Source organism: Lemur catta, chromosome 7, assembly GCF_020740605.2.
Source record: "Lemur catta isolate mLemCat1 chromosome 7, mLemCat1.pri, whole genome shotgun sequence".
Taxonomy (NCBI): domain Eukaryota; kingdom Metazoa; phylum Chordata; class Mammalia; order Primates; family Lemuridae; genus Lemur; species Lemur catta.
The window spans coordinates 105241317-105264202 of NC_059134.1; the positions used below are offsets into that span (position 1 = coordinate 105241317).

A 22886-nucleotide genomic window follows, 5' to 3' on the forward strand; every position below is an offset into this window, starting at 1 on the left:
TGCGGGTTTGTTAATGAGGCCCTTGGTGTTTTCAAGGAAGCTTCTCAGCCAAACTGTCACCAACCTTGAGGACTTCTTGATTTCTGACCACCAACCAAATACCCAAAAAGCAGGGCACAGCGTGCAGCCGCAGTGGGAGCCTGGCCCCTGGCCCCACACTGCTCCGGTATCTGGCCATCACCGCTTCTGTGCCCTGCTGCGAAGATGACAGGATGCACCTGGACAGTGCTGGCCAGAGGGCCGAGGGCTCGAGACACTTTCTGGGCAGGTGCCATCGTGAAGAGAGAGGCTGGCATTCAGACACCTCCGGGATGCCAAGGCCTGGTCCCGTAAAGGCCAGGGAGTGGGTGGGGGTGGGGGTCCCTTTAATGCCAGAGAGGGCTTCTGGGAGTTGCAGAAAGGGCATTTTTGTGCCTGAGGCCTTCTCGGCTTTGGGGATGGCATGAGATTTGGGAGCAGTGGGAATCTGCCCACTCAGCTCTTCCCTCCGGACGGTCGCAGACTCCTGAAACTCAGCAAGCTAGAGTGAGCTTATCCCACACACGCCCTACAAGGCCCTGCTTCTGGGAGAGAGGGCTTGCCGAGGTGGCCCACGCCTGTCCCACAGTAGGATTTCTTCCAGCTGACATTGATTCTGGAACATCTTGTGTTTCAGGCCTGGGAGGGCAGTGGGATTTGATAAGGGAAAAGCCGGGTTAACCAGGTCCTAAGAAGGGTGGAGATGTCCTGGGAATAAGTGGTATTTGTATTCATCTTTGTATCTGCAGGGCCTCGTCCATGCCTGGCGTTGGGTGGGGGTGGGGAGAGACAGGGGTTGGTGGCAGGGGTCTCGTGTGACTACAGCGGTGAGCTGAGCTTCACGGCCATGTCTGGGCTCTGAAGGGCAGTGCGACCCTCCTCACCAGCCTTCCCAGACCCCACGCTGACTGCTGGTTGACATTTCTGTGCATTTAACCTCAAGTGGTAGCATGTCCTAAATCCCTCACGTAAGTCTGCCCTCCCCTCTCGGCTGCTTTCCTGCCTCTGGACCACCTCCCTCGTAATCATGCCCCGTCCCGAGGGGGGTCAAGGCAGCAGGCTGTAGGCTAGGGATCACCTCCTCTCTGATGACCCCGCCTCCCCTCCCCTGCCCAGCGGCCCGCGGCCCATGCTGGCCTGAGGAGGCTGGATGCTGCTCAGGGGTGCCCCTTCCCCTGATTCCAGCCTTGGCCGCAGCCCAGGCCTCCGCAGTCTGTGCCTGAGAACACTGTGACCAGGCCAGTCACCTCAGGCAGAGCAGCAACTGGCCGTGGCTCCTCCGGCACCGTCCTTTGCGAGCTGAAGGCCGGGGCGCCTGGCTGGTGCAGGGTGAGTGCTCTGGGACAGGTGTGGCCCCGCATACCTGCGGCTCCGGAGCTGCCTTTGTCAGGTGTGGGTCTTCTGTACCGGGTAGTCATGAGCGTTGGGGGCAGGTTTCTGCATGTGGCCAGAGTACACGGTGTGCTGCAGCCTGGGGGTTTGCTCCGAGTGTGCAGGTGTCACACATGCTGGTTCCCCTACTCGGCAAACGCCACTAGGTGGTGCACGCTTGGCCTGGCTCAGCGGGCTCCTGCGCCGCCTTCCCACAGGGAAGGCCCCAGGGGAGGTGCCGGTGGGCAGGTCTGGCCGTGGGGCACTGTGCGGTGTCCACGTTGCGCACGGCAGGGGCGGGGCGCTGGTGCGGATGAGAGAGTGCTGGCCTTCGGTTGTGTGGGGCTGGGGGATTCCTTCTCCATCCTGCGTTTGTCTGGGAGCAGAGGGAAAGACAGCAATAGCAGCTGACAGTTATCTCCCAGGCATGGCACACTCCAGACACTATCTCAGTCAACCCCCAGATAACCTTTGTAGATTGGGGTGGTGGAACTTGGTTTGGCGGAAGAGAAAACTGGGGTCTCAGTGGTGCCCAAACCACAAAGCTGGGGCACAGAGGGCAGGGCAGACCGAGCCTGCTGACTGCGGGCCTGCACTGGGCCGTGCCTGGAGGAGGCTGCTCTCTGCCCCACTTTCTCCCTGCTCTGACTTCAGCCAAAGGGCCCTGACCTTTTCCCTTCTATAAACATCTGGCTGGCACCCCACAGAATGGTCTGTTTTCCTTCCCTTTGCAGGGGCACGAGGGCTCATGGGACGGTCCTCTGCCCCACTGCCCACAGCCTCAGGTTCTTTGTGAAAGGGGACTGCTGAGAGCAAATGAGGATCAAATGCAGGGGTGTGAGAGGGTTTGCCAGGGCGGTGCCAGGCATCTCAGTGCTCCATCATTTTCCTGACTGTGCGCTAAGGAGACACTTGGTGGCCACGCTCTAGGCAGGGCTCTGGAGGTGACTGGCCTTTGGCATAACTTCCAAGGGAATCTCTTTCTTTGCCTGGAAAAGGAAGGAAGGGGTAAGCATGGGGAGGAGTGGGGAGGAGGGCAACAAAAATGGCCTATTTAGCCACAGGATGATGGGTGAGTGCCCAAGTGGTCACAGGAATAAGCCCACCCAGGTGGAGAGAAAGATGGTGCTTCCTGGAAATATTTGGGAACTTCCCTGGAGGTTTGAGGATTGCGATGCGGTGGGCCAGGCCCGCTGTGAGGCGGCTCACCTGCAGACAGGCAGGCTCACCTGGGGCAGCAGTGAGGAGGGGTGGCAGCCCTGCTGTGTCGGGGGTACCAGGCTCCTGGGAGACCCGACAGCCCAGCGCTCTCACGAGGGGGGGGCACTGCAGGGGCTCCCCCTAGCCTTTCCTGCAAGGGTCTTCTTGTCCCTTTGGTGTATGTCTTCATTTTTTTTCTAATTGTAAAAAATACATCCCCAACGGAGAAAATATGGAAATTTTTCCATATGGAAATATAGAAAAGCATAAAGAAGGAGGAAAAAACACTGCACCAATTCTGTAGCACGTGGGAGTAAGTGGGGTGACAGGCCGACGCCGTCCTGCAGTTGTTGCCATAGCTTTAAAAACTTCACGAGGTCATGTTATTGTTTAATTTTCTTGGCTTCACATTATATCATAAGCATTTTCCACGTCGTCAAAAACCTATGTAAGGTATTATTTTGAGTGGTTATGTAATGTCTGTATAGGTGCCATGGTGGCCAATCTTTAAGTTGCTTCTCGTTACTTGCTGTTGTAAATAATGCTGTTTTGAACATCTTTCTGCATACATCTTGGTTCCCACTTTAGAATATTTCCTTGGAGTGGATTCCTAGAATGGTGCTAACCAGACTAAAGGGCATAAATATTTTAAAGGCTCTTGATAAGTTTTGCAAACAGCTTTCCAGAGAAGCTGCCCTGATGACCGGACAGTGCCTAGGAGTCTGCCTCCCGTAGCAGCGGAAATTTTAGCTGTGTTTACAACACTGTCGCTGCCTTCATGGGCAGAAGTGGCACCTCGTCGTTTTATTTTAAATGTCTTAATTTCTGGGAGGTGAAACCAGTTAAGGTTTATTAGCCACTGTGTTTACTGGTCTGTTGCTGTGCTTGTCCCAGAGGAGCCTTTGCCTCCTCTTCACTTTCCCCAGGGTGATAGTTTAGGTTCTCTTCTCTTCTTTTTTCTTCCCCTTCCTTCCTTCCTTCCTTCCTTCCTTCCTCCCTCCCTCCCTCCCTCCCTCCCTCCCTCCCCCCCCCTGGCTGTAGTGCAGTGGCAAGATCATGGCTCACTGTAACCTTGAATTCCTGGGCTCAATCAGTCCTCCTGCCTCAGCCTCCCAAAGTGCTGGGATTACAGGTGTGAGCCACTGCACCCAGCCATGGGGTCTTTCGTCACAGCCGTGTTCCAGCCCTGAGCAGAGTAGGCATTTGTGGCCAGGACAAGGGTGAGATTTGCACCCCACACCTGCTCCCTGGTGCTAGCACCCACCTGCTCCCAGCTGGGAAGGAATTCTCCTCATTGTGGGCAACTTCTGGCTTCTGCTGACCACTCAGAGCAGAGCTCAGAGGGTTAGGATGGCTGCTGGTAAATCTGTGAGTGGGAGGTAACGGAGCGATAACCTCTGAAGTTCATTCTGCTCTGAGTAGGGTGTGTCTCCACACCTGAGCTCCCGGTGGATGCTTTGGGCACCTTTGCGCAGCAGGTACTAGGCTGTGAACTCCCTGATATTATCTCCTCCAACAGTATTGGCAGTAGGTACGATGGTTTTCACTTGTCATTTTGAAATGACTTCAGACTTACAGTGAAGTTGCAAGAGTAGTGCAGATAATTCTCTTTTCCCCTTGCCCAAATCCCACGGTATTATTATTTGCTTCATTGTTCCTGTTTTTTCCTGAGCCATTTGAGTGTGAATTGCAGACATGACGCCCTGAAATACTTCAGTGTTTTTTCCTAAGAATGAGAATATTCTTTGACATAACCACAGTCCAATTATCCAGATCAGGAAATTGGCATCAGCACAGTGCTGTTTCGTCCACAGACCGACGGCTACTCTGTCGGTAGTCCCCCGATGTTCCTTACAGGAACAGAAACCCCGGAGCCATCCAGGATCACATGTGCATTTTGTCATCTTCTCTTTAGTCTCCTTTAACCTGAAACCATTCTTGAGTCTTTGTTTCTCACGACCTTTTTTCCCTTCTTTTTTTCTGAGACAGGGTCTCCTCGGTTGCCTGGGAGTCATCATAGCTCACTGCAGCCTCAAACTCCTGGGCTCAAGTGATCCCCTTGCCTCAGCCTCCCAATTAGCTGGGACTACAGATGTGTGCCACCACTCCCTAATTTTTCTATTTTTTGTAGAGGCTGGATCTCACTTTTTCTTAGGCTGGTCTCGAACTTCTGGCCTTAAGCAATCCTCCTGCCTCAGCATCCCAAAGTGCTAGGGTTATAAGTGTGAGCCGCTGCACCTGGCCTCGACATGTTTGAGAGTCCAAGCCAGCTATTTTTTGGAAATTCCCTTAATTTGGATTTGCCTCTTGCTTTCTCCTGGGTGGATTCAGGCCGTGCACCGTGACAGGAACCCACGGGTGCACCGTGTCCTCCTGTCCTTGCTGGATCGTGTCAGGAGGCGTGTGATGTCTCTGTCGCTAGTGGTGTGAAGCCTCATCTCTTGGTCACTGTGGCGTCTGCCAGTTTCTCCACTTGTAATTAATGACAGGGTGTATTTTAGAAAGAGGAGCCCAGAGCCCAGCAAGCTTACTCTGCCCACATTTTGCCTAGCTGAGGGTGGGCGGGGTATCCCCTCCAGATCCAGTTCACTGCCTCCTGGTCACCCGCAGTGGCCCCTTCTCAGTCCTCATCTTATCCCGCCCCTGGGAGTCACAACTCAGCCGACGCCTCATCCTCCTGCAGCACTTGTGCCTGCGCGAGGAGCCTGTGGTCCCCGCCTTCCCTGTCGCCGTGCCGCCTCCTCCTGGCCCAGACTCCCGGTGTCAGTGCCCTGAAGGTGCAGCTGGCCCCCTTCTCTCAAGGGCATTCTCCCCGGCTTCAGAAGCCACCTACTGCCAGTGCCACCCGGGTTTTCCCCAGGCCCTTCCCTGTTCTGGAAGCCCCCAGCCCTGCCCTGCCTGTTTCTCTTATCCTTCCTGTAGCAGGAAAAGTCATCTCCACCCACCTCCCCATTCAGGGTGTCTTCCTTTCCCTTGTCTCCTGCAATGGACTGCTCAGTGAATCGTGCCCAGTGTACCCCCAAACATCTCTCTAAGCCCACCCGACCCCATAGCCCCCACCCTGTGAGAAGCTCGTGTGTGTTAGCTCAGCACCTGCATTGCTCCAAATGTGAGCCGCCATCAGTCCCCGCTGCTCACCTGTCCAGAGAGATCTTTTCCAAACGTGCATCAGACCATGTCCCTCCTGTCCACAGCTGGAGAGAGGCCACGACCACCAGGCCCTGTCCACGCCTGCAGCCCCCCTCACGCCCCAGCCTCTGCCCTCCAACTCAACGGCCTCGCTCTCTCTGGCGCACACCGCGCTCACTCTTCCTTGTGGCCTTTGCACTTGCTGTTCCTGCTACTGGGAGTACTTTCCCTGCAGATACGTGCATGGCCAGCTCCTCCCTTTTCAGGGCCCAGCTTTTGTGTCCCCTCCTCAGAGAGGCCTCTCCCGACATCCAGCTCCTGTGCCCCTGCTCCCTGTCATTCACAGGACGTCACCTGTGTCTTACCTTTGAGGCGTTTGTCATTATCTGAAGTGATCTTATTAATATGTTGTTTTTCTTTTCTTTTCCATTCACGGGCACGTACCTTCCCTGGACGCAGAGTGTGTCACTGTCGTGTTCTCAGCACCCGAGGCCCCGCGTGGCCCGAGCGGGGTCTGCGCCCAGCCCGCCCGCCTCTCCCTCCCCGGCCTCGGGTCTCTCCTCCTCCTCTTCTCTTTCTCTTCTTTGTTTCACCTTTCCCATATTATTGGCCATAATATGACACTGAGATTTTTGCAATATTTGTTTTATTTATTGAGTATGTTTTAAAGTTCCTTATTTAAAGCAAAATGGCTGAGTCAAGTGTCTCAAACTTTTACTGAAGAGTGAATCAGATGGTTAAATAAGGCACTGACGCAGGGTGAAGAGACTGAATTCTGGTTCGAGCTCCGCTCTGGGCAGCTGCCTTTTTAGACTTGTCTGAGCCTTGGTTTCCTTCATTTGTAAAATTAGGGCCTGGTGACCTCTGAGGTCTCTCTACATTCTGGGACATAAGTTGCCCTCACTTCATTTTTTTTAAAAAAAATTTTTATTGTGGTAAAGCACACAGAACATAAAATCTCCCACCTTAACCGTTTCTGAGTGCACAGTTCATTGGCATTAAGTCCATTCACACTGTTAGGCAAACATCACCGCCACCCAGCTCCAGAACGCTTTTCAGCTTGCAAATCTGAAACTCTGTCCCCATAAACACTAACTCCCCGCCCCCCTCCCCCAGCCTCTGGCACCTGCCATCCTACCTTCTGTCTCTATGGATTTGACTACTCTAGGGACATCGTGTAAGTGGAAGAACCATACAGCATTTGTCTTTTTGTGACTGCCCTGTTTCCCTTGCCCTTGGTTGATTTTTATTAGCAATTTCTTTGGTAGCCTCAGTAGAAAGGAAGGTTCCTACCACTGTTTGAAGAAAGCTGCATTTTACTGAGCGGAGGCTTCTTCCTTAGAGAGCATGTTGATGAGGACCAACTCATCTACGGAACCCACCATTACCCTCATTTCCTAGCTGGCCAGGACCCTGGGGACGGGGACACCACGTCACGGGGCGGGGGGCGGGGTGTAAGTTTGGTGGGGGAGTTCTGTAGCCTGGGGCCGGCCCAGGCTGCTGTGTCGCAGCAGAGGGTGGCAGACACTGACGATGCAAATTCCTTGTCTACACAGGGCCTCTTAATGGCCTCTGAAATTGCTTTAAGAGCTTGAAGTGTTGTACTTTTAAAAGCTGTAGTGTGTTAGGCTGGACGTGGTGGCTCATGCCTGTAATCCCAGCACTTTGGGAGGCTGAGGCAGGAGGATCGCTTGAGCCCAGGAGTCTGAGGTTGCAGTGAGCTATGATGATGCCACTGCACTTCAGCCAGGGCAGCAGAGTGAGACCCTGTCTTAACAAAAAAAAAAAAAAAGTTATAGTGCATATTAGAATATTAAGGTCAGCTTGGGGTTCTATTTGAGTTTGGGTTTGCTCCCTTCCCTACAGCCTGGGAATGTCAGGCCTATCCAGGAATTGAGGGAAATGGCAATGGCTTTTATGTGGGGCTGCTCTGGGGTTGCGTGAGGGCCCCTCACTCTTTCTGGGGAGGCTCGGTCCTGAGGCTGCTCTAACCTGAGCTCTGACTTCTGTCCCCAGATGCTGAAGTTCCAGACAGTTCGTGGGGGCCTGAGACTCCTGGGTACCCGCCGAACCTCCACCGCCCCCGCTGCCTCCCCAAATGTCCGGCGCCTGGAGTACAAGCCCATCAAGAAAGTCATGGTGGCCAACAGAGGTGAGCACCAGTGGGGCCAGCAAGAGGAGCCTTAGCCTTCCTCTTCCTGCCATTGCCCCCACACCCAGCTCTCCACCCCCTTCCTGCTTCTCCTAGGACACATGAATCTAACCTCTGGTACCCCTGCTCCCCAGGCGAGATCGCCATCCGTGTGTTCCGGGCCTGCACAGAGCTAGGCATTCGCACCGTGGCTGTGTACTCTGAGCAGGACACAGGCCAGATGCACCGGCAGAAAGCAGACGAAGCCTACCTCATTGGCCGCGGCCTCGCCCCCGTGCAGGCCTACCTGCACATCCCGGACATCATCAAGGTGGCCAAGGTGCGCCAGGCAGGCCAGCTGGGCCGGGGCAGCAGGGACCGGGGAGCCTCGGAATGCCTGGGGTCTTTCGAGGCTGAGCTCTGACCAGGCCCTGGCCGCAATAAGTGTGTGAGTGGAGGGACGGATGAGCCAAGCGGGTGAGGTGGGGGAGGAGGCTGGCCAGGGCCTGCAGGGGGACCGAGGGGTACTAGCCTCTTCCAACCCCCACCCATAGGAGAACAACGTGGATGCTGTGCACCCTGGCTACGGGTTCCTCTCCGAGCGAGCGGACTTCGCCCAAGCCTGCCAGGATGCTGGAGTCAAGTTCATTGGGCCGAGCCCAGAGGTGGTCCGCAAGATGGGGGACAAAGTGGAGGCCCGGGCCATCGCCATCGCCGCAGGTGAACACGGCGGGCAAGCCACCGGGGCCACGCGGCTCCTGGAGAGGGGCTGGCGGGGGTGTTTGTTTCCTTGCTGGGTCTGGCAGGGATTCCCACCTATTACAGAGGCCCCCCACGCCTATCTCCCCACAGGTGTCCCTGTCGTCCCTGGCACAGACGCCCCCATCACTTCCCTGCACGAGGCCCATGAGTTCTCCAACACCTACGGCTTCCCCATTATCTTCAAGGCTGCCTATGGGGGCGGGGGGCGTGGCATGAGGGTCGTGCACAGCTACGAGGTGAGCAAAGGTGCAGGCACCCGGGGCTGGGAGCACGGCCGGGCAACCTGTCCTGGGGTTCGGGCGGCGGGGGCGCCACACACAGCTCATGGCAGAGGGCAAGACAGAGCTGTGGGCCCGATGTCCACTCAGCCCCGCCTGCCCTCCCAGGAGCTGGAGGAGAATTACACCCGGGCCTACTCAGAGGCTCTGGCCGCCTTTGGGAACGGGGCGCTCTTTGTGGAGAAGTTCATCGAGAAGCCGCGCCACATCGAGGTGCAGATCTTGGGTGAGTAGGCAGTGTTCCCAGAGCCAAGCTGAGGGCCCTGATCCTTCTGGGTGCGCAGTGGCTGGCTTTTGGGACAGCTCCAGGGCCTGCTGGGGCGCCCCCCCAGGAGCTCTTCTAGAACCTTCCCTCCAGAAAGTGGCCCTGGGAGCTGGGCCAGCAGTCAGGTCCCAAAGGCCTCAGTTGTGCCAGTGTCTCTGCTGCCCCCGCCCCTGCCCACTGCTGGAAGCCAGCACCACCTGGCCACAGTGGTTACGTGGGGGTTGTTGGGCATTTGGGGGGGTGGCATTTAGATTCCAGAAAAAGCTGAGCGCAGCTACTTTCCGTCCCAGGGGACCAGTATGGGAACATTCTGCACCTGTATGAGCGAGACTGTTCCATCCAGCGACGGCACCAGAAAGTGGTTGAGATTGCCCCTGCTGCCCACCTGGACCCACAGCTCCGGACGAGACTCACCGGTGACTCTGTCAAACTTGCTAAGCAGGTGAGGAGCTGGCACCCGCTGGGACGGAGCTCCGGCAGCTGAGGGCATGGAGCCCTGCCCACGTGGAGACAGGCGCCTGTACGTGCAGGCTCACCCGGTGTCCTCCCCGCAGGCCTCATGGCCGGGGCGCAGGGGTTCCCATGCGGACGGCCTGTGGGGAGCAGGGAGGCCCAGGACGACCAGGGAGGGGCAGGGAAGGGGAGAAGGAATCTCTTAGAAGCCAGAAAGTGGGGTCCTTAGCATCCTTTCTGTGTGACAGTAGAGGCAGCTGGCTCAGAGGCCAGGCCCAGAGTCCAGGATGGCTAAGAAGAGGGAGGGAAAGAGCCCTGGCCACCCCTTAGCCCTCTGCTACCCAGACCGGGCTTCGCCACAGCTCCAGCTCACCCCAGAGTAAAGGGAGTAGATTCAGTGGATGCTGTCAAGATTAAGGGCCATTGTGAAGGCATTTTGTCCTCACTTGCTCTGTCTCCTGCCTCACATTTAGTGCAGTCCATGGCCTCACTCGGGGCCCTCTGCCAATCTCGGCCCACCTGGGAGTCTGGAGACTGGTCGGGGGGTGCCCAGCGACGGCCTGCCCCCGGGCCTGGCCGGAGAGCACCTGCCATGGCTAGGTGTGTGCAGGGGTCCTGCCCGCCCTTCTTCCTGTGCCCTCCTGAGAGCCAGGCCTTCCCAGCGGCCGGGTCCCACAGCCAGGGCCTGATTCCTTCCAGAGCTGTGGCACCTCCGACCTCCAGGCAGCCTGGGCTGGAAGATGTGACAGACACCAGAGGCATCTGTAACCTTCCCCAAGCTGAAAGCCAGGGCCTGCGCTCCGCAGTGAGGCCTCGGCCACAATTAACATGAGGCATTGATTGGGATCTCATGTAGAGTTGTGATTTGGGTTACCTCATAGGAGTAGTTTTACCTTAAGTTTGGTCTTATTTATTGGCTTATGCCATCTCTCATTCCCTAACAGATTTGAGGGAGATGATTTAAATCTAGTTTGTGGTTTGGTAGGACCAGAAGTGAAACTGGATTTATGGTTGAAATTTGAGTTAGAGTTATTATCTGTTGGTTCCTCTCAAATGACATCTCTTTGGGTGGTGGCCAGAGGCAACGATGGAGTAGATGAGGAGGGAACTTTCTGCCAGCCCCTCTGAGAGTCTGGGAGAGCCGAGGTCTGTAGGTGTGAGCGGATGAGGGAGGCCTCAGCTGGCAAGCCCGGGAGGCAGGAAGGGGCACCGAGTCTGGGGCGGATGCTGACGTCTTGGGTGCAGCTATCTGAAGCTCCAGGGAGCCCCTGGGTCCCAGTGGAGTCCTTGGGAGAAGCGTCCGGGCAGGGGCATGGCCCTGGGCCCTAGGCACGGGCCTCCTGCGGGGGCATGTTGGGGCAGGGCATGCTGCAGGCTGTTCTGTTACGGAACCCACCCGAGGGGTGGGATGGGATCCCCGTCCCGGCTTCTGTTGGCTCGCCCCTTCCCTGCCCGCTCGCAGGCTGCTTACGCGGTTGCCCCACAGGTGGGCTACGAGAACGCGGGCACCGTGGAGTTCCTCGTGGACAAGCATGGCAAGCACTACTTCATCGAGGTCAACTCCCGCCTGCAGGTGGAGCACACTGTCACCGAGGAGATCACGGAGTGAGTGCGGCAGGGGTGCCGGGAAGGGCGGTGGGGGTTTTGTGTAAAATCCACGTCAAGTGGCTTCTGAGAGGGCAGACGGCCGGGAGCCTGCTCGCTCTCCACCTTGGTGGGGAACAGCCCGGGATCCAGGTACTTAATGTTTTTAAACATCATTATTGCAAAAGTATCACACGGTTATCGTAAAAATTAGTACAAAGGAGCAAATAAAAATGATTGGGAGCCGCATCCGTCCGGATGCTGATGTGTGCCCACTGCCAGCGCCGTGGAACCCTCGTGGCTGTACGTGAGGAAGGTGCCCATCAGCCCCCTTTATCGAAACCAAGGCTCAGAGAGGGTAAGAGGGTTGCTCACAGTCGCACAGCTAAGACCGGAACCCAATTCTCTAGTCCTGCCTCCAGCTGTGCCCGCTCTGACTCTTGGTATCTTTCTTTCCATTTTACTTACGTTATTATATAAATAGTTTGATGAAACTGAGATGTTTTATATAGAATTTTTATTGTACTTTTTAAACTTAATATTCAATATTTGTTGAAGGCATTCTGCCAGGCCATTACTGTTTCTAAACACTTTAAGCGGCTGCATACTACTGCATCATCTGTGCATTTCATAATTTATGTAGTCCTGTATCATTAGGCGACTAGGTGGTTTCTGGATTGTATGGTTATTAAGGGTGTTGGTCACCAGTGTGTGCCCAAATCTTGGACTTCATCTCTGAGGAGCTCTGAGGACAAACACCTTGCTGAGATTACCTGAGCAAAGCTTAGCGACGTCTCGCCTGACAGCCTCCTAGATACGCTGTGCCACTGTGTTCTCCCACAAGCACCGAGTATGGGCATTTTTTAAATAATCTGCCCAATTTATAAATGGCAATTACAATGGCTTTCACTGTTTCAAAATACATATTTTGAGCAATTTAAGTGTTGATTTTTTTTTTTTTTGAGACAGAGTCTCACTCTGTTGCCCGGGCTAGAGTGAGTGCCATGGGGTCAGCCTAGCTCACAGCAACCTCAGACTCCTGGGCTTAAGCGATCTCCTGCCTCAGCCTCCCGAGTAGCTGGGACTACAGGCATGTGCCACCATGCCCAGCTAATTTTTTTTTATATATATATTTTTAGTTGGCCAGATAATTTCTTTCTATTTTTAGTAGAGACGGGGGTCTCGCTGTTGCTCAGGCTGGTCTCGAACTCCTGACCTCGAGTGATCCACCCGCCTCGGCCTCCCAGAGTGCTAGGATTACAGGCATGAGCCACCGTGCCCGGCCCAATTTAAGTGTTTAACCCAGGCTTTGGGCCAGTCCATCTCGCCACGAACACTCCTGATTCCAGCTCCTTCCCCAAGCCCTGACCCCACCTGAGACTGAGGATGCCGCAGGGGCGGCTGCCTTTGCCCGGCAGGCGCACGAAGGCCACCAGGCTCCTGATGCTCCCAAGGTGAAGGCTGGAGCCTTTGCCGAGGCTCCAGCCTTGCACTCTAGCTCTGTGAGACTCGCCCCATCACGCGGCTGTGAATTGTCAGCCTTGAACCTGCCTGGAGGCTGCTCTGTCTGGGCGGAAGTCTGTGTGTGCTGCAGCAGTCTGTGTCAGACAGACTGGGTTTGGGTTCTCCCCGGGTCCTGAGCTCCACGGAGCTTGGGCGAGCTACAGCCTCCCTGACCCTTGACCCCCTCGTGGAGTGGCCTCCACGCACGCCGTGGAGAGCAGGCATGGCAAGAGCACGGCCCTCGTCCATGGCACGTGGACATGGCGATAAGCAGTAATCGTCCTCGCTGCTATGAAGGGGTCTAGAAGGCAAAACAAAACACTGAGGAAAATCTGCCAGTGTAGTTTCTAGGCTGTCCTTACCACAAGCCTCAGTGACAATAAATTTAAAACCTGGAGTTTTTGTTTTCTTTTAACAGCTGTCCCACTGGGATTTGTTACTGTCCTTAGGAGCATGGCAGTCAGAAAGGCTGAGCTTACAAAACCGTGCAAAGGTGGAGAGCCTTGTACTCTAAAATCACCTCTAGGGGGTCTGGGCATGAGCCAGCACCCAGCCATGAGGCCCTCCGACAGCCCGGCCGTCACACGCCTGTCTCTGCCCCACGCAGCCACCCACGCAACCTAGCACACAGGGCTCCAAACGTGGGGTGTCCCGACCCTCCGACCTAGAGATCTGCTAAGGCTTCAAGTCTAGGCTTCCAGGGAGGAATTGGGTCGGGGGGAGACAGGAGAATGGAGAGGCTCCAGGGGAGCGGGCAGGCCTCCGTGTTTCAGCAGGCCCCTCTTCAGCCGCTACGCTCTCTGTCACTTAGTCTGCGGAGCCTCTCCCAGCATCCTGGCAGGAACAGGGCAGGTGATGATGGAGCCGTGGTCAGGAGCAGCTGGCTGCGCGGGCTGGCGAGAGTCTGTGGCCGTCCCCCGCCGCAGGGCCAGCCACCCCTGCCTCACCTGTCTTCTCCTGTCTTCTTGTGCCACCTGCAGCGTGGACCTGGTCCATGCCCAGATCCACGTGGCCGAGGGCAGGAGCCTGCCCGACCTGGGCTTGCGGCAAGAGAACATCCGCATCAATGGCTGCGCCATCCAGTGCCGGGTCACCACGGAGGATCCCGCACGCAGCTTCCAGCCGGACACTGGCCGCATTGAGGTGGGTGACATTCCGACAGTGAGACGCTAGTCTCAGTCTGTGTGACAATTCTCGCGGGCCAGGCTGCCACTCCACGCGCCCAGAGCTGCAGTGCCAGGTTGCCACAGGCCGGCAGTCAAGGTGAGCACTCTTTTGGGCAGCTCTGAAGCCAGCTTAGAGTCATGGGAGTCGAGCAGTGCCCAGGAGGAAAGGGACAGCGTTCCGGGGAAAGCGGCCGCCGCGCACTCAGGCTGGGAGGAAGCCCGTGGGGAGTCGCGTGGGAACAGGGAGTGGACCAGCTTCCTGGAGTAACATGCGGGGTCCCCAGAAATGAAGCCCAGCCCTTGACTCTTTGATTTTCCACCAGGAGCCCAAATCCTTGCCGCCAGCAAGGCGGGAGTGGCTGGGCCTGTCCTGCCCTCAGGCTGAGGGAGGAGGGCTGGCAAGGCAGGACCCCGGGCGGGGGCAGCAGAGGACTGGCCCCGCTGTCCCAGGGAGACCCATCAGGAGGGAGTGAGGGAGTCAGGGAGGTGGTGGCGCAGGAAGGAGCCCGAGAGGCAGAGTTCAGGGCTGCCAGGGGCTGCGAGACGGCGGCCATGAGAGAGCTGGCGTGGGAAGGGTGCCGGGGCGGGGGGTGCCAGGCCAGGCTCCTGGCACAGTAGGACCTGTGCCTTCTCTGGGAGGCTTCTTCTCAGCACCAGGGCCCAGCCAGTTGGTCCCTGAAAGTTCTGTGTCCCCGCCTCTCCCCGCTGCAGGTAGGAGCCCTCGGCCTGCTCAGGGTGCCCGTGCCCCTCGCCTTCTGGGTCCTGCATGTCGGCAGCTCCCGCCAGCCCGCTGGGCACCGGCCTCCCCCTCCGCCGCAGCCCCCAAGGAGGCAGGACACAGGGGAGCCAGGTTCTGCCCTGGAGTCCAGGGCAGAGGGCCCAGGGTCGGGTGGGGACTGTGAGGCAGGGGCAGGGACGGGGCGCTCTGAATTCTGAAAGCCACAGAGCCCGCAGCGCAGCAGGGAGCCGGCCGCCTGCCTCCCTTTCTGGAAGGATCAGAGCCTGTAGGTGGGGGCAGCCTGAGGCCGAGCTGCTCCCTCCACCCCCACTTCCAAACCTGGCTCCTCGGGCCTGGTTTACCACAGAGTATTTTTAGCTGACAGTTCCTGCTCACAGCTGAGTGTTCACCCTTAAATATTTTATTAAGTTCCTCTTTATTGAACACAGGCCTCTGCCCCTTAGCAGGGGAAACATGGTACAGTGGGTGTCCCACGCCCCTCTGGGCTATCCCCCGACTCCCCGTCTTCCTTATGTGTGCCTGGCGGGTCCCCCAGCCCCGGGGAGGCTCTCTCTGCGGGAGCTCAGTCTCCCCCAGGCCTGTCATGAGTGCCACCTCGTATGCGAGTGTTAGCGCCTCCCCCCGACGGCCCCAGCCTGTCTCCCCCGCACTGAGCCGCCCTCCCTGCTGCCCTGTCTGTGTGTCTCCCCGACCCGCTCGCGCTCCCCGTTTGCTTCCGTGCTGTGATGGGGAGCGGGGCCCACGCGCCTGGTGTCTTCCCGCATCTGGCGTTCTCCCGCCCTCGGTATCCGTGCCTCTGTCCGCTGCCTCCTCGCCCCGTCTTCCCACTCTCCCCTCCTGCAAGGAAAGGGAAGGACAGGGGCGTGGGTGCGTGCTGAGGCCTTCCCCGTCACCCGTATGTGAAAAACAAAACCCCTTGGCCAGCCTGCCTGGTCTCCTGTCCTCACTCATTGTCCCAAAGTGTCCCTGCGCCAGTCTGTGCATGTCCTTGCTTATCTGGCTTGCAGTGGACACTCCATCCCTGCGACATATGAGTGGAGGGACATGTGGGTGAATGGATGCCAGAGGGCTGGTCAGGCAGGCGGCAGAAGGTTGGAGGGTTTCGGCCCCAGGAACGGAGGTGGGGCTGGCCCTGCCGCGCAGGCCCTCTCTGTGCCACGCTGGGCCGTCCACGCAGCCCCGGGGTGGCAAGGCTTCTGCTCCCTTGTGCCCTCCATGTCCTCCCAGGAAGCAGGCTGCAGCGACTGTGTGGGACGTGGGAAGGGGTCATCCCCCTGGGTTTACCAGTAGAAACAGAGCAAAACCTGACGAGCCAGAGTGGGGATTTGCCCGGGGCACCCCGTGCTCGGCCCTCAGCATGCAGCCGAGCCCGCGTGGCCAGCCTGGGCTGGGGGCCACATCCCGACTGCAGCCACCAAGCCAGGTCCCGACTTCTCGCCTGTCCCCACAGGTGTTCCGGAGCGGAGAGGGCATGGGCATCCGCCTGGACAATGCCTCTGCTTTCCAAGGAGCTGTCATCTCGCCCCACTATGACTCCCTGCTGGTCAAAGTCATTGCCCACGGCAAAGACCACCCGACAGCCGCCACCAAGATGAGCAGAGCCCTTGCCGAGTTCCGCGTCCGAGGCGTGAAGGTGAGAGGCTGCGGCGCCCACCTACCTTTGCCCCCGGCCCTCGGAGCGTCCCGTGGTCATTCGCATCCCTGCTGAGGGGCTGGCACGTGGCCCTGCCCTCGGCCTGGTCGAGTAGCGGCTCTCTCCGTGGTAGCCGCACGCCGGCCTCTCCCTGCTGCTCCAACACCGCGGCCACCAGGGCTGCCCCTCGCTCGCTCCTCAGCCTCCCTGGAGTTGCCTGGTCCCCAGAGCTCTTCCTGACACCTTGGTGCACCGGCCTGAGCCTGCCATCAGGAATCTTGTTCTGGGGAGACCCATACTGTTTCCTGCCCCCTTGGGGTCAGAATCATCCGGAGCGTGTGTTCGATACTACCAGGCTGCCTTCTGGAAACCCTGATCCCGCAGGTTTGGGTCAAGGCCCCAGAGCCTGTGTTTTGAACAAGTTCCCAGGTCAATCTTAATTTCAGGAAAACGGGGCCACCCTGAGCACAAGCCCATGCCCTACGTGGATGAGGGCGCTTTGCGAACAGTCAGACCCTCTGCCAGGCCCCGCGGCCTCCTCACCCGGGCCTGGTGTGTGCACAACGTTGGGTGCTTTAGGGACAGCCACAGGGGGGTGGCGAGCAGGGGGCCGGGACAGTGGCTCCACCCTCGGTGGGTCTGCAGCTCAGAGTGCCTTCGTCTGGCTGCGGAGGCCACCCTGCCTGCGAGGGTCCTGCTCACCCACTGCCTCTTTGCTGGGCTCTGTCCCTAGTGTGTGCAGCTAGAGAGGGATTCACAGCCAGGAAATACCGCCTTGTTCTTTGAAGCCAGCACCTGCCCACATGTTCCGTGGGTGCCACCCTCAGCATGGCAGGGCAAGAAGAGCCGGAGGACAGGGCCTGGCCCTGGGCCACTGTGGGAGCTCCTCCCCAGCCTCTCTCGGGGTCCCGCGGGCTGGGCTGTGCTGGGCGCTGGCTGATGGCCTCTCCACCTGGGCCTCATCGTCCTCCCTGCAGCTTCTCCCAGCCCTGTGTGGAGGCTTGGCTGGGTGGGGTTGGGGCATGGGGACAGTGCTGTCCCCTGAGGACCCCACGGTCATTCATCTGTCCACACAGCTCTGTGGCCGATCCCAGCAATTGCCCCAGTGCAGAGACCTTTTGAAAGAGGCTTCTGGGCCTCGAGAGGGAACGGCGAGCCTGCCAGATGCTGGGGGTCTGCACTCTCCTGTGGGGAGCCAGGGGGCCCCTGCCCTGCACACGGGGCAGTGGTGCATCACCTGCTCGACCCACACTTGCCGCGGGGGCCTGGTTTTCCTGGCAGGGGTGTCTGTGGCTGCTTCAGTGTTAGGAGGGGCTGTCTGGCCAGTGTACAGCGTGACCGCAGTGGGATGACCTGGGCTGTCCCCACCCCTTACCTGCCCCCAGCCTGGTGGTCTTGGCTGGGCCCTGTGGTTGTGTCCCAGTTGTTCTCCTCACCATCAGCACCTGGGTCCTACCTGTGTGGCAAGCTAGTCCCTTGGGCCATAGGACTTTGCACCTGTCCTGCACCCTGGAGGGCCCAGGAGCATCCTCTACCTTAGCTCCTCCCCCCCCAAGGTGGAGAAAGGGACACACTGGCCCCTGATCACGGGGCCAGCAGCAGGACAAGTGTTGTGGGTGTCTCGGGGTGCCATGTCCTCCCCAAGTGTACTGAGACCAGGCTGCTGACTCCCGCCGTGCCCCAAGCCTCCCGCCAGCGCCGAGCACTGTGGTCCTGGTGCTCCTGTCCCGGGCGTCCTGCACACCCTCCCTCTCTGCCCTGTCCACACCCCCTCAGACGGCTCTCACCCCCCGCCCTTCTCTGTCTAGGACGTTGTTCCCGTTTCCCTAAACCAGGCTCTTGCGCCACATCCAGCGTGTTCTGGGGCGGGGGGGGGGGGGGGGGGGGGGGGAGCCGGCGCACGCGCATGAGCTCGGCCTGCACGCACGCACGCACGCGCGCACGCACACACACGCACGCACGCACGCGCGCAGCTTAGCGCGCCAGCCGCCGAAAACCCCAGCGCGTCCGTGCAGTGTGTTCGCTGTGGCCGGCCGCAGGGGATGCCAGTGCCCACCTTGTGTTTCCACCTGCTGGGTCGGACCCTCAGGGGGGCTAAGGGCCACCTGTGCCTGTGGGCGCTTGTGTGTCGGCGTGATGCTGCCCAGCCAGCGTCCAGGGGCAGATTGTTCAGGAGGCCACTGGGGCCTGGCCAGGGTCCTGGCAGAGGAGGCAGAGCAGGGTCCCCTGGCCTTGGACTGTCTGGTGTCCAGATCGGGCACTAGAGCAGGGGAGGGGCCACGTGCTCCCCCATCCAGCCGGCTCCTTGCAGGGAGGAGACCCAGGGCCAATTTCCAGAAAGCCAGTGACAAGGGGAGTCAGTGGAGCAGCTGCAGCCACAGTCTCCCTGGGGCCTGCAGTACTGGCAGGAACCTTCCAGAGGGTCCCAGGCTGACAGCAGGGCAGTGGGATTCCCAGCCCTTTCCAGTCCTTTAGGATGGCATTTTACGAATCTAGAAGATGCCCTGGGAGATGGTGGACAAGGCTATTACCAGTGGGAGCCAGGGGACCTTTTTAGTGAGTTGTGCTCAGAAGAATATTGCCAACTCAGGTCCCTTTGTTTGCCCGGAAGGGCTGTACCATCTCCCACCTCCTCCTGTTGCTAAGTCCAGTCCTGCTGGTACCCTGTGGACTGTCACATGCCGCGTCTGCTGGGGAAGATGCTCATGTTGAGTGCCACATGCCCGGCTTTACAGGTGTAAGGTACTATTTCCTGTCCCCACCTGCCAGGAAGGGGCACGCTGTGCACTTACAGGTTCAAGGGCAGAAGCCTACAGAGCTCAAACGACCTGCCCAGGCCCGCAGCTCCTTCAGGGCAGGGACTGGGATCACCCAGGTCATAAGACACCAGCCCCAGCCCCTGCGCTGTGCTGCCCCCTTGGGCAGATGAGGCAGGGTTGGGGGAGGCCCTGCAGCCCTGCCACCTGTCCTGACCTGTGTGCCTCTGCCACCCATGTCCCATCCTCTCCCCAGGGGATCTAGCCGGATGAGACCAGAGACTAGCACTGAGGTGTCCCCAACAATTTTATTATAAATAAAAACAAGACTCCCACTTGGTGGCTGCAGCGCCTGCCTCGGTGGCTGTGAGCACCTGTCAGAGGGACCCGTCCCCTTACCCTAGTCTGGAGGCCAGAACCGAGGAGAGGGCTTCCTGTCCCGCCCAGTACACAGAGGAGCCTGAGGTACCGAGAATAAAAACCAAGGAGGGACCCCTAGGCCGGGCAGTGCCCTGGACCCTCCGCCCTGTGCTTAGGCCTCAGGGCACACGGCCGCTGCCTCCCTCACACCACACTCTCCTCCAGCCGCTCCGAGCTGCCCCCCACGCCGCGGCACCCTGCCCCGAGCAGCCCCCCGTGCACCGAATGGCTCCGCCGGGCCCAGGCCCCTCCCAGGCGCCTGGCGTAACCGTAGCACCCAGCGTCTCCCAGGTCCAGGGAGCAGCTGCGCTGGGGGCGGGGTGGGGGGCTCCGAGGCGGGTGGGTCTTGGGCGTGGGGCTGGGGCCGCCATTGGTCTGGGACTGGACGTGGCTGAGCTTGAGGGGGAGGCGGCCATTCCCAGCCCCCCGGCCCCGAACCAGCAAGGCCACAGTGAAGACCAGTAAGGCAGCCACCAGCACACCCCCCACGGCCACAGTCAGGGTCCCGCCCAGCACGTGGGCCTGCAGGGCATGGCACAGGGGTGTGGCTGGCAGCGTGGAGAAGTGGGCACAGCCCAGCAGCCTGGTGGACGTGAGGTCTGAGGGCCCAGCAGCAGGTGATAGGGCCAGCAGGCAGAGGTCATAGTCAGCGCCAGGGACCAGGTGCTTCAACAGGAAGTGGTGGCTGGAGGCTGGGACAATCCTGCAGGCAGAGGCAGGTGGTCAGAGCCCCAGGCTGGGGTCCAGCCCCCCCCCCACACACACATTCAAAGTCTGCCTCCAACCCATGCTCCCAGCTCTGAATGTCCCCTCCCCCTGAGACCACACAGGCCCAGCGTGTTCACTCAAGAAGGCGGAGACACAGGCACATGTGTGTGGGACAGGAGACGGTGCCAAGGGACAGATGGGTGTGCACACTGACACGCAGGCCCAAGGCAAGCGAAGAGGATGCTGGGGGTGGGGGACGCGGGGAACAGCACCAGCAGAGGCAGAAATAACATGTGTGCGCGACCATGTGCTGCAGCACAGACCCCGACTGCCACGCGCCGCCCAGGGAGACCCCTCCCGGCAGCCTGCTGCCACCTGACCCCCAGGCGGCCATGCCAGGCCATGCCAGGCCAGGCTGCTGCTCCTCCGAGACAACAGCAGCGCAGGGGGGTAAGAGCATGCCAAGGGAGGAGGAGCCGGAGGCAAAGCACGGAGGGGGCAGTGGGGGCGTGGCCGAGGGCAGAGCCGGGGTGAGGGGCGAGCAAAGCGTGCGTCCTCACCGGTAGATGAGGGTCTCGTCCTCGCTGCTGTTGTACTGGATCTGGAACATCCACACAGGGTCAGCTGGCCGCCCCGGCCCCCAGCTCACCAGCCCTGAGGTGGCGGTCACCTCTGTCACCTGCACTGCTGGCTCGGACTCCAGAGTCCCCTCGCCCTCGGCAGCAGTGCGAGCTGAGGCAGCAATGTCCGAGGGCCCGGGGTGGCCCCCGTCAGCACTGGTGTTCCCGCCGTGCGGCAAGGCCAGCACCCGTAGCTCCACGCGGGCTGTGGCCTCTCCAGCGGGGTTGGTGGCAATGCAGGTATAGGCCCCTGCATCACCGGCACCTGTCACCCCGATCTCCAGGGTCCCGTTGGGGAAAGCCCGGGCTCGGGAGGAGTTGCCAACCAGCCGGTCGTCAGGGCCAACCCAGTGCATGGTGGGCGCAGGGTCACCAAGGGCCCGGCACCGCAGCGTGGCCCGCTGGCCCTCCAGCACCCAGAGGCGCTGCGTGTGGCGGGCAATGAGGGGCGGCTCGCAGGAGAACTCGCCCTCGGGCACTGCCCAGAAGTAGCGGCCCGCCAGGCCGGGCGGGGAGGCGCAGGTCTCCAGGTCGTCGGGCCGGGCCAGCCGCCGCAGCCACAGCAGCTCGCAGTTGCAGTGCAGGGGGTTCCCGCTGAAGCTCAGCACCAGGGGGGCAGGCGAAGCCTCCGCGTCCCGCCCCCGGGAGAAGAGAGGGTCGGGTGCCAGTGTGGCCAGGCGGTTGGAGGTGAGGTCCAGGCGGGAGAGCTGACCGAGCTGGGCGAAGGCGCCCGGGGGCAGCGCGTCAATGAGGTTGTGGTCCAGGTTGAGGGTGTGCAGGGCAGGCATGGCGCCGATGCCCGCCCAGGGCACCTGGCGGAGGTTGTTGTAGGACAGGTCCAGGTCCTCCAGGCTGTCCAGGAAGTCATCAAAGGCCCCTGGCGCGATGCGGCCCAGCTGGTTGCCACTGAGGATGAGGTGCTGCAGGTTGACAGGCCCCCGCAGGCTGCCGGTGCCCAGCTCCACCAGCCTGTTGCCATCCAAGTGCAGGGAGCGCAGGCTCTCCAGGTCCCCAAAGGCGCGGGCCCCAATGCGGGTGATGGCATTGCGAGACAGCGTGAGGTCCACCAGCCCTGTCATGTTGCGGAAGTCAGGTGGCCCCAGGGCCTGGATAAAGTTGTCAGCCAGCCGCAGCTCCACCGTGCGCCGGTCCACGTTGGGGGGCACAAACAGCAGGCCTCGGTGGGCACAAAGGGTGCTGAGTGACTCGGACAGGTTCTGGCAGACGCAGGGCAGGGGACATGCAGCCGCTCCACTGGCCAGCAACAGCAGCAGGAGCGGTGGGGCCATGGTGAGCACCCTGTAGGGAAGGGCCACAGCCCAGGCACAGGTGGGGCTGGTGCAGGTGCCCACTCGTGCCCAGGGCACTGTCCCAGGAGCCAGCTTCCAAGAGCCCGGCCTGGGGAGGGACTGGGTCAGAGGTCCAAGGGGTCCTCCAGGGATTAGGGAAGACTGGGGCCTTTAGGGCCAGGCCCCCCAGAGTAAAGGTCACATTTCCCAAGCAGTTAGGGGGAGTCCAGGCGCTGGGGACAAGGTGAGGCATGAGGCAGGAAGCGGAGGTGGGCCGAGAGCAGGGAGGGTCCCGGAACTTCCTTTCCCTGGCGTCCCCTGAAATCGCCATCACCCTCCCCCCTCCGCGCCATCCCCTCCCCCGCTGGGGAAGGTGTCCCCCCCAGCCCCTTCGTGGCCCGTGGCCCCTCCCCAGCCAGTCCCGAGCTGCACCCCCCGCAGCCCCCTCACCTGGTGTCTGTCGCTCAGGGGGCGCGGGCCGGCCTCCCCGCGGGCCTGGCCAGCCCCCGCCGACTCCAGGCCGCTCTCCCGCGGGGGCGAGGCCCGGGGATGACGGGCTGTCTGCCGCCCTCCCTCCGGCCCATGGCGCTTGGGCCCGCGGCCCCGGCTCGCTCGGTTCCCGGCACCTTTCCGCGGCGCGGTTCGCGGTGGCAGCGGCGGCAGCGGCGGCGACAGGCGGGCGGGTGCGCGCCGAGGCGCGCGCGCCGCTGACACGCACGTGGAGGGAGGACGGGGAGGGGCACGCGGAGATCCACCCGGGCTCGGGCGGCCTCCCGAGGTCACGGGGACACGCGACCACTGCAGCGCCCACGGGTGGCGCCCAGTCACGCCCGAGGCCCGGGCCGGCGCGGGCCCGCCGCG

General features: G+C 60.3%; 2 protein-coding genes across 7 annotated transcripts in view; one reads left to right on the forward strand and one right to left on the reverse strand.

The window, feature by feature from the left end:
* Positions 1-22886, forward strand: part of PC (pyruvate carboxylase) — a 97871-nt gene that overhangs the window by 67183 nt on the left and 7802 nt on the right. For 5 of the 6 annotated variants that reach the window (XM_045558374.1, XM_045558372.1, XM_045558371.1 and 2 more), the window contains 9 exons: positions 7735-7870; positions 8005-8189; positions 8404-8569; positions 8702-8847; positions 8998-9115; positions 9445-9596; positions 11094-11212; positions 13675-13837; positions 16050-16232. In XM_045558374.1, the coding sequence (XP_045414330.1) occupies positions 7735-7870; positions 8005-8189; positions 8404-8569; positions 8702-8847; positions 8998-9115; positions 9445-9596; positions 11094-11212; positions 13675-13837; positions 16050-16232 (1368 nt within the window). Of the gene's footprint in view, positions 1-7734; positions 7871-8004; positions 8190-8233; positions 8298-8403; positions 8570-8701; positions 8848-8997; positions 9116-9444; positions 9597-11093; positions 11213-13674; positions 13838-16049; positions 16233-22886 lie in introns of those variants that run through there. The other variant, XM_045558376.1, reaches the window with a different exon arrangement.
* On the reverse strand, positions 19278-22718 carry LRFN4 (leucine rich repeat and fibronectin type III domain containing 4). The gene is made up of 3 exons (XM_045558377.1): positions 22476-22718; positions 20677-22035; positions 19278-20111 (listed from the first exon to the last, which is right to left on the reverse strand). The coding sequence occupies exons 2-3, from the start codon at positions 22023-22025 to the stop codon at positions 19553-19555; spliced, it is 1908 nt and encodes a 635-aa protein (XP_045414333.1). The 5' UTR covers positions 22026-22035; positions 22476-22718; the 3' UTR covers positions 19278-19552.

What these genes read in the sequence shown, in the direction of transcription:
- LRFN4 (XM_045558377.1), bottom strand. Translation starts at nt 22,025, where the DNA reads ATGGCCCCACCGCTCCTGCTGCTGTTGCTGGCCAGTGGAGCGGCTGCA. An exon ending in GACGAGACCCTCATCTACCG is followed by an intron (nt 20,112 to 20,676) that starts GTGAGGACGCAC and finishes CTCTGCCTGCAG; the next exon opens with GATTGTCCCAGCCTCCAGCC.